The sequence below is a fragment of the Malania oleifera genome, chromosome 3 (assembly GCF_029873635.1).
Source record: "Malania oleifera isolate guangnan ecotype guangnan chromosome 3, ASM2987363v1, whole genome shotgun sequence".
Classification (NCBI taxonomy): Eukaryota; Viridiplantae; Streptophyta; class Magnoliopsida; order Santalales; family Ximeniaceae; genus Malania; species Malania oleifera.
Genome location: NC_080419.1, coordinates 124951344 through 124964106, shown reverse-complemented (window position 1 = coordinate 124964106; position 12763 = coordinate 124951344). Strand labels below are relative to the sequence as shown.

At 36.4% G+C, this 12763-nt stretch overlaps 1 protein-coding gene across 3 annotated transcripts in view; it reads right to left on the bottom strand.

Moving 5' to 3' along the window:
- Positions 1–12305, bottom strand: part of LOC131150974 (uncharacterized) — a 40720-nt gene extending 28415 nt beyond the window's left edge. For 2 of the 3 annotated variants that reach the window (XM_058102101.1, XM_058102102.1), the window contains exons 1-4: positions 11999–12305; positions 10988–11097; positions 4624–4773; positions 4269–4507 (exon numbers count right to left, since the gene is read on the bottom strand). In XM_058102101.1, the coding sequence (XP_057958084.1) occupies positions 4269–4507; positions 4624–4773; positions 10988–11097; positions 11999–12101 (602 nt within the window). In that variant the 5' untranslated portion in view covers positions 12102–12305. The remainder of the gene's footprint in view (positions 1–4268; positions 4508–4623; positions 4774–10987; positions 11098–11998) is intronic. The other variant, XM_058102103.1, reaches the window with a different exon arrangement.
- Positions 12306–12763: the final 458 nt, after the last annotated feature.

Sequence of the window (12763 nt, the reverse complement as noted above, 5' to 3'; positions counted from 1 at the left end):
AACACAATGGTGCTTTTCCAACTAACAAGACTCACAATTGAGACTAGACACAGAACTCAAACTAGGAACAAGACATTTTAACTTTCCAATGAAGGATGACCCAAGCGACAATGAATTTGGAGAGGTGTGGCAGCAGTAGTGCAGGTGGTAGAAGGAGAGAGCGACTCAAAGTGATAGAGTCCGCCAACTTCACGCTCTCTGCCAATTGTCTTCCTTGTCTTCAAATCCTGAATAACCACGGAATCAAGGAAAAATGTCACTAAACAATTCATGGATTTAGTATTGCTAAAGGACATACGATTGAAAGGAAATTTGGGAATATATAAAATTGAAGGAAGAGAAATAGAAGAAGTGGGATTTATGGTCCCAGTTCCCTTGACTGCAGTAGTTGATCCATTAGCGAGAGTAACACAAGGACTAGGATGAGAGGCATACAATGTGCTTATCAGATTGGGCAAGAGAGGCAATGGGAAGGGAAGCTTGTTGTGACGTGTGATACTACTGGAACTTAGAATACTCTTCCTCTGACATAGAGGCAGTACGTTGTCCCCCACTTGACCCCAAAGGTGAGGAGTCGGTGGCTGCATTGGCTGCCCCCAAAGGTCTGAAGTCAGTGGTGGCTGCATTGGCAACACATGAAGGTCTGCCATGAAGATACCAACACTGCTCAATACCATGATTATTCCATCCACAATGAGTGCACTTGCGAGGAGTACCTCTGCCTCGTCCGTCTCTACCACTATGACTACTTAAACCACCGCGATAACTTTTGCAGTTTTTTGGTAGAGAACTAGAATCGCTCTGTGTAGTAAAGGCTGTCCTCTCAAAGCCAAAATGCAAGAACAGGAGAATGCGTACTAAAGGAAGCACAAAGGACACGAGAATAAACATTAGAAAATGATGGCAGCTCAACACTACTAAGTATTTGGGGCCAAACTGCCTCAAACTTAGGTCTCAAGCCTACTAGAACACGAAGAACTGTCATTTGCTCTCTCCGCTTCTGCATCTCACGAACGTCGGCAGTTATAGGTTGCACAACGTTAAGCTCCTCAAGAATACACTTCATCTCTCCAAAATAATCTGCAATGCTCCTATCTCCTTCTTGTAACTGAAAGTACTCCGAGGATAAATCATACATACATGAAATGTTATTGGAGTAAAGAAATTTGACATTATCCCAAATCTCCTTGCACGTATCTAGATGCATACACGTCCATGCAATCTATGGCTCCATCGAATTCCATAAAAAGGAAACAATCAAGGCATCTTCCTGAACCCACGCGTCTTTTCCCTTCTCATCAGAAGACACAGACTAGAGCAAGTGGTCAGATTTCCCTAATCCTACTAAATAAATCCAAGCAGCTTTAGACCATTGAACATAGTTCTTTCCATCCAAATTTTGAATCGTTATTTGCAGCAGCGATGTTGGAAACAAATTTTTGAGATTCATAGATTCCATCCCAACACTCACAAATCAGCAATCACACCAAAAACAAGAAGAACAATCAAAACTAATCAGGACAATCACAAACTATGTGAAGCACCAACACAATGATGGACGAGGTGAACAACTCATTGATGGATATAGCGCCGCCACAGCACTCACAAACAGCAACCAAACCAAAAAAAAAAAAAATCAATAATCGGAACAATCACAAACCATGTGAAACACCGATGCAACCACGGACAAGGTGAAAAACTCACCAATGGATATAGCACTGCTACAGCCTCACAACTGAACATACGAACGCTGCCATGGCTCCAAAAAAATCACAAGGAAGTCTTCACAAGCCCTGAACAAAAATTAACGGAATACTGCAAGTGCATGGTCGAAAAAAGTTGAATTTTTTTTAGTAAAAAACTGGCCTAACAGCTTGATAATATAGTCTAAAGAAGGACTCGGCGCATGGCAGAAGAAACAAAAAAATAAAAAGTGGCCAGAACTGCTCTCATGTGCCAGCCCATTGGGAGCCCTGCGGCGATGGGGTTTTGTGGGGTGGGTCGTCGGGAGGGCCTAATTATGGGTATATGGTTGGTTTTGTGATTTAGTATGGGATGGAGGTGGATTAGGGAAAAACAGCCACAGGAATAGTGTTTTCCGGCGACAGCTGAGGGAAATAGGGCGTAGATAGGATCATGCTCTGATATCATGTTAAGATTTGATTAAAAATGAATGACCTAACTTGAAGATAGGTCTCTCCCTCTATGTATAACACAAATTTAAATACATTCTTACGACAATAATACCCTTACTAACTCTCACTAATTAACATACTAACACACTCAATAATAATAATACTAAAAGACATATATGATCTAACAGTTGTAAACAACAAACAAAAGCAAGAAAAAAAATTAAAAATGTTGCTTGAGCTTCTTTCCTGCCTATCAATCTTCACTTTCAACTTGCTCATTATCCTCCCTTTGTCCTCAGAGACTTGCATTCTAAATGCCAACCTCTACTAAAGCTTAGCTTAGAAGTTTAAATTTAGAAGTATTTCCAATCACCCCCTTGTGAGTCTCACCAAACAATACCATGTTATGAACAAATAACACATGATATCAACAATAAATTCACCTAGACAATCATAAGCAATGCAAATTTCATAACAAATGAAGAATTCCTTCGAGATTCTCTAATAGAAACATCAAAATAGACAATTGTGCAAACCCAAAGTAGCAGTCCAACATTCAGACCAAAGTTCTCAAGACCAACCAGTTCACTGAATCTTAAAAGGGGTCAGTCCATGTGTTGAGCGATTTTGTCATATGATTGGTGTTCCAATCAGTGTGTATGAGTGTCTAGCCTTTTCAAAGATAGATGGGTGACTAATACTCCAAAACTTTATTTAGTCTCCTACTTTCCTGACTAGTGATCTCAAACTGGAAAATCTTACTTAGAATTCAAGAAATTCAAGGAAACAGTGACTCAAGGTTCAGAATATATTCTCGATGAGTAAGTATCTCAGGCCTAAATGGTTAGGATGCTGAGATTGGGGTTATTGTTAATCACCAAGTCCCTGGAAGTATACTTCTCAGTTTTCTCAGCCTTTTCTTTCCTTGGGTAATGATGAGGAGGTTCATTTCAATGAGGACGTTCAGGAAGGAGAGATGCCTTTTTTTTTCCATTTTGCCCCTTTTCTGCTCTGCTCAAGGCTTCCATTTCTACTTCTCTTGTTTTAGTTCATTTTATTTTAAGAGGTAAATGAAAAAGAAACACTAAGGAAACCAAGCAATGCAACCCAAGTCTAGAATCATTAGTTACAATGAGAATCAAGAGAACCAATGGCAGCCTAACTATTAATAAAATGCTGCCCAGCAATCCAAAAATACAAAGTTTTGATCCATCTATCTTTAAAACATGTTCTACTTCTCTTGTTAATAATGGGCAAAATGACATCTCTTGATTTTTCATCTTTGGAGGAATATCAATGAGAGGGAAGCTGATGATTTTAGTGAATTTTTTACTCTGTTTGATTCTTTTTGGGTTTCTTCTAGGACAGATATAAAGAGTTTGGCATTTAAATGTTTTATTGTTTTGGAATTTTCTCTTGTTATACTTTCTGCTCAAATTCAGTTCATGATCCCAATAAAAACCTTTTTCTTCTGAATGCTGTTCAGAGTGAAGTCTTTTTGTCAGATATCTGTTCTTAATAGAATTAACAATAATAACAAAGGAGGCATGAGGTGTTATTCCAATCTGTGGGTTCTTTGTCAATGTAATGGTATATGTGAGCTGTTTTTACTGCTATTTGGAGTACTCGGTTGGCACAAAATGCACATATTTTAAAGGATTGTCCATTGTCTACTGATCTTCTTGGGGGAACTTTCTTTTCTTTGGTGCTCTGCCTCTGGAGCTCTAAGAGGAATGTCTTTGATATGCAGAAAGATTAGAAGACTTCATCAAATTTTCATTTTTTCCTTCTGTTCTGCTTTTAATCTAAGACAATACATATCCTCTTTTTTGTACCTTTTTCTCCCTCTCTTAATATATGTTCTTTTGTGTGCATGTGTGAGTGAGTGAGTGAGAAAGTGCTCGTGCATGTCTGTATACAATCATAGACAACGACAACAATAACAGCAACCAAGAAAACAGCACATTGTATCCCAAAGAAACACAGTTAAATCGCAAAAGCATTCCCAAAACCAGAAGATTCATTTTTAAGTCAACTTAAAACATAGCTAAATTGCAACTGCATGATAAGTATTTCATAAATACGGCATATCAATGAAGTAAATCATGTGCATTTTAGGGTGAAGGGAGTTACCCATTTAAGGTAGGCACTGTAACCTGAGTATCTTGCATGCAACTACTCAGATCGATAATCTGAGAAGATTGACAAGTGATAGGTGCATCCCTGGTGGACTTGTCACTGGCTACATGATCTTTTACATGAGATCGCATAAGATCATTGTCCATTCCATCGAAAGGAAACACTGATGAGAACAACTTTTGAATTGATAAAAACTGCATTGCAAGCTCGCTCTTTTCTGCTTTTAGTATCATCTGCAAATAAGATGAACATGGTCACCAACAAAAGAAACAGATCAGCAGTTTAACAACAACAACAATAATAAAAAAAGATTACAGAATACAAAAAACCTTTAGCGAGTAGCAGCAACCTTTGGAGGGTCCTGTTCAAGGTCCACAAAGTACAGTTCTGTTTCTGAGTTTAGGCTCGACTCAACAAACTCTGCAAGCCCTCTAACATGCACTAAATATACCATATCTTCTATGACCATTACTCTGAGGTTCTCAAAAATGGATGATTCCTGAAACCCAACCACAACAAAAACAATCTTTTTAACAATATCGTAAACAGTTAAACTATATACGGATATATCATTGAAATATTGAGAATGAAACAAAAAAAAAAAATATATATATATATATACACACACACAATGTAACACCCAAGTAAGACAAGATTAATGTCTACAATATATATATTGGGTAATTTGTACATAAGTATATGTGTTTGTATTAAACTCAAAACTCGACTTGGACTTGGTAGGTCTCATAATTGTTGAACTCAAGCTCAACTGGATGAAACTTGATTTAGTTATAAAACAATATTAAATGTAAGTATAAAATAATAATATATTACTCAAGTATAAAATTAATAAAATAAATTAAAAGGATTGATTAAGCTTGAAAGTAATATTGTCTTGGCTCATCAAACTAGTCAAGTAGCTTGTGCTCAACTTGAAGTCTCAAACTCAAATGGAGCCAAGCTTAATTGAGCTGATGTAATTCATAAGGAGACTTGAATGGTGTTCCTAAGGTACTGTCTTGGATAACTTTGAACCCAAGGATTCAAGAATTTTTTATAATAAATTTGATCAAGGTGATGTATTCAAGATTTCAAGTCCTCAAATCACCAAATAATTTTGAACCAAACAATTCAATAATTTTTCATATTAAATCTGAAAAAAAGTGTTGTATTCAAGTCCTTGAGTCATCAAAACACTAAGGTCATGTTTTGTTATCTCTATTGAAACAGAATGTAATTTTTGTATTCCTTGAATTCAATATTTTGTACATCCCAATTTACAATATATAATACAATCGAAGGTTCTAAATATGGAAACAATCTCCCTATAGAATCACTCTCAATAATATACAATCTTCTATATTTACCTACTCTCCTAATTTACTCATATACCCAATGATACTCAACACTCCCCCTTAAGTTAGATCATAGATATTGATCATATCGAACTTGCCAATGAAATCATCAAAGTTCTGTCGTGCTAACCCTTTAGTAAAGATGTTTGCAGTTTGTTCCTTAGTAGGTACATACGTCATACAGATGGTTTCTTCTTCAACCTTCTCTTTGATAAAATGACGGTCCACTTCCACATGCTTAATCCTGTCATGTTGAACTGGATTGAGAGAGATACTGATGGTCACTTTGTTGTCACAATAGAGATTGATAGGGAATTTCCCCGAAATTTATAATTCTTCCAAGAGTTTCTGTAACCACAGTCCTTCACATATTCCTTGTGCAACTGCCCTGAATTCAGCTTCAGCGCTGCTTCAAGCCACTACATTCTGTTTTTTTCTCCTCCAAGTTACCAAATTTCCCCATACAAAGGTACAATATCCAGTGGTAGACCTTCTGTCTTCCGCTGATCCTACCCAACCCGCATCTTTGAAGATCTCTACTTCCTTGCTTTCACATTTCTTGAAGAAAAGTCCTTTGCTCGGAGAACCCTTGAGGTACCTGAGGATCTTATACATAGCATCTAGGAGAGTTTTTTTCGGTGAATGCATGTGTTGGCTTACCACACTTACCGCAAATGCAATGTCGGGTCTAGTATGCGATAGGTAGATTATTTTACCAACCAATCTCTGATACCTTTCTTTTTTAACTGGTATTCCACATTCTTCGACCCTTTTCACGGCTCCAATCGGAGTTCACTAGGTTTACAACCAAGCATGCCAGTTTCGGTTAGGAGATCAAGGATAAACTTTCGCTAAGAGACACTAATACCTTTTTTTGATCTAGCAATTTCCATTCCCAAGAAGTACCGCATTTGTCCCAAGTCTTTAACTTCAAACTCAGCAGTTAGGACTTTCTTTAACCTTTCTATCTCCACTGTATCATCTCCTGTTAGGATTATATCATCAACATATACTATCAGAATTGTTTTCTTACCACTTTCAAACTGTTGGAAGAACATAGTGTGATCTGATTGCCCTTGTCGATAACCCTGATTTTTAATCACTTTTGCAAATTTGTCGAACCATGCTCTAGGAGATTGCTTTAGTCCATACAAGGACTTCTTGAGTTTACATACTCTGTTTTCTTCACCTTTCTTACTAATACCTGGTAGTATCGTCATATAAACTTCTTCTTCTAACTCACCATTTAGAAATGCATTCTTAATGTCGAGTTGTTGTAGTGGCCAATCTAAGTTAGCTGCCAAGGACAAGAGAACCTGAACTGTATTCAATTTTTCCACCGGTGCAAATGTCTCTGTGTAGTCAATGGCATAAGTCTATGTATATCCTTTTGCAACGAGTCTGACTTTATATCGTTCAACTATCCCATCAGCTTTATATTTCAACTATACCAACTGGCTTCTTCCCTCTCGGCAAATTCATAACGTTCCAAGTTTCATTTTTCTCTAGGGCCCACATTTCCTCCATGACAGCCTCCCACCATCCAAGAATTTCCAGGGCTTCCTAAGTATTCTTTGGAATTTTCATCCTGTCAAGGTTAGAGGTAAAAAATGATATCCAGTAGACAGGCTTTTATAAGACATGCATTTTGACCACGGATAAAGAGTACATGACCTAATTTGTTTTCTGATTGCAATGGGTAAATTGACGTCATCAAGTGCAGACTCATCAGAAGAAAGCTCATGGCCATTGATTACCTAACCGGGACTAGGCATGGACTCATGGTTGTTTGGAACTATCACCGGTTCCAACTCTTTTGGTGCCTCAGGTATGAGATTCTTCCTGTTCTTTGTTTTTGGCTTTCTTGAGTAAACAAGTGTTTCCTTATTAGTTTGTTTTTCTGCATCTCCCCCTGAGTTTAAGTGATCATTTGCATATGACATGTCAGGAAATGATGCAATGGGAGACTCAGCAAATGGGTCAAGGAATGATGTAATGGAAGACTCAATAGATGGCACGGATTCAGTAGTAGGGAAATCAAAGAACCGATCTTCACTCCACGTAGCCCCCTGAAGAGAGGGCTTTTGGAAATAAGGAGTGGTTTCAAAGAACGTGACATCATGGCTAACAAACATTCTATTGGAGACAGGGTCATAACATTTGTAGCCTTTCTGAGTAGGAGAGTAACCAATAAAGACGCATTTAATGGCATGAGGTTCCAATTTATCCCAATTGTGAGCATGAATAGGAACAAATGTAGTACAGCCAAAGATTTTCAAAGCGAGATTGGTGTGGAGTCGAGAGTTGGGGAAATATTCCTTGAACTTCTGGAGAGGAGTGGCAAAAGAAAGGACTCGACTCGACATTCAATTAATGAGATGTAGTTGTTAAAATGGCATCGCCCCAAAAATAGTTTTTCATATTTGTAGTGAACATCAATGTCTAAGTTACTTCCAAGTATATGTCTGTTTTTACGTTCAGCAACCCCATTTTGTTGAGGGGCATCCACACAAGAACTTTGATAAACAATTCCATTTTCTTGAAGATAATGTCCCTAGGTAGCATTGAAATATTCCATACCATTATTAGTATGCAAAATTTAGATGTGAATTGGGAATTGTGTTTGAATCATGGAGTAGAAACTGACGAAAATAGAACGGACTTCAAATTTATCTTTCAACAAGTAAACCCAACAAATACGAGTACGATCATCAATAAAAGTAACAAACCATCTCGTGTGAGTGCGATTATGAGAGCGTGAGGGCCCCCATAAATCACTATGAATCATAGTAAAGGGTCTGGATGGTTTGTATGTGGATTTTGGAAAGGAATTACACTAGTGTTTTACAAGTTCACAAATCTCACACTAAAATTCAAAAGACGTTTTATTTGAAAAAATGGAAGGAAATAAACATCTTAGATATTGAAAATTTGGATGACCCATCCTAGAATGCTATAACAAAATTTCACTATCACTAGAAACAAATGCAGAATCACAAATAATAGTTTTACATTGTCCACTCACATTAGCCTCCTCAAAGTAGTAGAGTTCCTCACACTCTTTAGCACTATCAATCATCTTCCCCGATGATAGGTCCTAAAAAACACAATGAGAGGGAAGAAATTTAGCATAACAATTGGAATTTTTAGTCAACTGGCTAATGGATAGTAAGTTGCAGGATAAATTAGGAACATGAAGAACGGACTCTAGTGTGATGGAGTCAGAGAGTTAGATATTTCCTTTGCTTGCGACAAACGAGAGTGATCCATCTACAATTTTAACTTTCAAATTTCTAGCACAGGGTAAATATGATGAAAAAGATGATAGGCATCAGTCATGTGGTGAGAAGCACCAGAATCAATTATCCAAGGAGTTTTGGATCTAGAGGTTATATTTAAGGCTTGCAAAAAATTACCTCTTTGGGCTAAAGAACCCGAAGAAAGGATCGATGGTGTTCGGTTGAGTGAAGGGTCTAAGTCTCAATGGAAGAAAGTTGGGGTTTTGAAAAAAGACGCTCCTTCGAAAGATGAGTTTTTCGCTGAGACTCCTATAAAAAAACTGTAATTTTCTGAGGAACCAAAATTCAAGTCCTTCGCCAAATCAACTACCCCATTACTGCCCATAGTTACAGAATCACCATCGCGAGCACCGTCGATAACCTTATTGGCGTGATGATCAATGGCCACAATTCTTTGCGCATCGGAGCTACCGAGGTGAACCAAGGTCTTCAGGAGGGGTATGGAAGTCGTCGCGAGCCGTGTCTTTGTCCTTCAAACTATTTGGCGCAGAAGCCATCAGGATTCCAGTGGACTCCACTGGAATCCCGCCAGAGCCCGACAAATCGATGATGATATTATCCTCTGATTTGCCAACGAATAGGAGGCAGCGGAGATGCTCTTCTTGAGGACTTGAATACTCACAGGATTGGAGCAAAGAACAGAAGGCCTCCTCCATGGATTCCTCTTCACCACTGCATCTAGGGTTGTCGATCCCCAGCAGTGAGAGCCCAAGAAGTTCGGTGGGGCCTTCCCATCTTGAGAAACCCACAATGGAGATGGCTTCAGAGTTACCATCAAGAGTTTCAAAGGAGCTCAACCCTCTGTTGTTGACGGCTCCGTCAGCCATTGCTAATGAAGGTTTAGAAACCCTAGCTCTGATACCATGAAAACAGAAAGTTCTGTATTTGTTGAATTCAATATTTTTTACATCCCAATTTACACTATATAATACAATCAAAGGTTCTAAATATGGAAACAATCTCCCTACAGAATCACTCTCAATAATATACAATCTTCTATATTTACCCACTCTCCTAATTTACTCAATATACCCAATGATACTCGGGATTTCATCATCTATACCTAGGAATACAGCAATTAGAATATAAGATATTGACCGCTTATAAAAGATGTATTGTCATCATAAAGCAAATGACAATGTAAAAAATTTTATGGATCCATGACATGAAATTGACAATGAATGGTTATTCTCAAATTTCACAATGGGAATATCTTAGGGTCCATTTGGTTAAAGATTCAAAAGCGAGTTTTCGTATTAAAACAAGGGACTGTATCAAGTATTTTTAATACTCAAAAATGTGTTCGGTTAATTATTCTCAAAATTATTTCCAGAAATAAAAACAATGGAACAGCATCTTATCCAAGTGACAATTTGTATTATTATTATTATTATTATTATTATTATTATTATTATTGTTGTTGTTGTTGTTGTTGCTGTTGTTGTTCTTCTTCTTCTTCTTCTTCTTCTTAAGCGGGTTATCCAGTTATAGCCAAGAACTGTATCCAAAAACACAAGAAACACTTTAGAATTGTTTCTTGAAAACCTATACTTCTTAGGGTTGTTTATGGATACTTTTATGAAAAAAGTTTTCTTGAAAATACTTAACTAAACGCAAGTTTTGTGTACTCTTTGTATCTTGCGATTCCAAATGCAGAAACTTTATTCAAAACCTTAACCAAACATGCCCTAAGCTTTTGCAGATTGAGTTTCTTCTAATTTATATACCTCTATACAATTTTTAGTATATTCCTACCTTATTCCATTTTATTTCTAGATTAGACATCCTGCAAACCAAATATAGCCAAATGAGTGGTTTCCAAGTAAGCAAGAACACAAGTGCAGAAGGGGCAAGAAGAGGGAAAGACTATAACATATCATATAATGCAAGTATTTCAAGTGAAAATAACAAAAACTTTAAACAAAGAAACCAAATGTTGTACTAATAAGCAAGATATAAGTTTATAACAATGGGGCAAGGTATTCTGTGAAATAATGGCAGCAAGAAACATTACTATAGCCTCTATCCACTAATATACTGAGCTACTTTTGAGCGACACCTTTTGACAGAGTTCAAGAACTGCACAGAGCTGCTCTCCTAACTCAGGCATCTTCCCACCATAGTCCACCATAACCACTGGCCTCAATCCCGTGCACAGGGCAAGAATATCTGTCCAGAAGTTCAACATAGTAAGAACTCAGTATGTTGAAAAAGAAATTGTATTCTTTTTTTCTTAATAGCAATTCTTCTAAAACATTCCCATTAAACTTTGTTTTTTGAAGCATCAACAAGAACAAACAGAACACAACTACACAAGCATATATTTAATGGGAATTTGACTTGTGCACTGACAAAATTTCGCTGAATATACAGAAGACGTGCCATATTATTGCAGAGTTCTTGATTGCTCCTAGATTGCAGTTTAATTGGAAAAACAACATTCAATCTTAAGTAAAGAGTGGATAAACAGTTTATAGACATTTCATACGGTGGCTAAGAAAAGTGAAGCAAACAAAAAAATATTAACATGTCAAATCTTAGAATCATAATCACTTGACCCAAACAAACTAAAACCTATATTAAGCAAAAAAAAAAAAAAACCCACACACACACACACAGTTATTTGACTCGGCTGAGCTGAATTGCTTTCTTTCTTTGCATTTTCCCCCCCTTTTTTAGAAGAAGGAATCTTTCTTCTTCTTCTTTTTCCCTTCGATTTTTTGAAAATCCACTTAATAAAAGGCAACCAACTTTCTTTTCTTTCGCTTTCCTCCGTTTTCTCAGCAACCCAAACTGAGAGTAAATGCTGCAAATTAACCCCCCCCCCCCCCCCCCCGAAAAAAAAAATCACAACCCACGAAATGCCAAGCTGAAAAAATCAAAAAGGATTCTGGAAAGGACAGGCAAAACTAAACCTTACGTTTGTAGAAACTAAAAATCTGAATTCTAGGCAATAGATTTAACACGAAAATTTTGATTTTAAACCAAAAAAACAAAAACAAAAACAGAAAAACCCACAAAGATTTGCATATCGGGTAGTTAAAAGCGAAGGAAGAATAAAAGAAATAACCAGTCTGTAGACGGCGCTTCGATTGGGGTTTTAAACGCCATTTGATTTGAGAACTGCAGGAATCCAACACCTTCAAACCTTCCTCCAATTCTCTAATGTCCATATTGCACCTATATCAAAGTTGTTTTTTTCTTGAATCTCCAGTCAGTTCCGATCGGTTTTTGCTTCGGAAAGTGATTTTTATAGAACCAAATTCGATCACATCATGCAGCATTTCAATTTTTAATCCATTTACGATGGAACAGAATATTATATAGTAAATGTTAAAATTAAAATTTCATCATGCAACATTCAATTCAAAATCCATGTGCAAAAATATAATTGTTGAAAGTTAATAAAATTTTAAACAATAATTATTGACAAAATTTTAAAAAGCTTTTAAAATTAAACCCGCAAATAAATTAAGCTACCCCCAAAATATTTGTTATGGACTTATTGAAACATATATTGTAAAATAATAAATCGAAAAATGAACTAACATAATTTGAACTAAAAATATTCGACTCTCAAACTTGCAAGTTGATCATTTCAAAAATTCAAACTAGCCTTGCTTAATTGAATTATTTATACATTTTTTAAATTATTTTATATTATTCAACACTAATTACATATTTCTATTTATTTTTCAAAAAATATTTATGATATAAAATAGTGGAACGAAAGTCAAAAAATAAACATATAATGAACTAAATCATTTGCGTTTATTTAATAAGCATTTTTAAGTTTAATAGTAAATTTAATTAATATGTTATAAAAATTTAAATA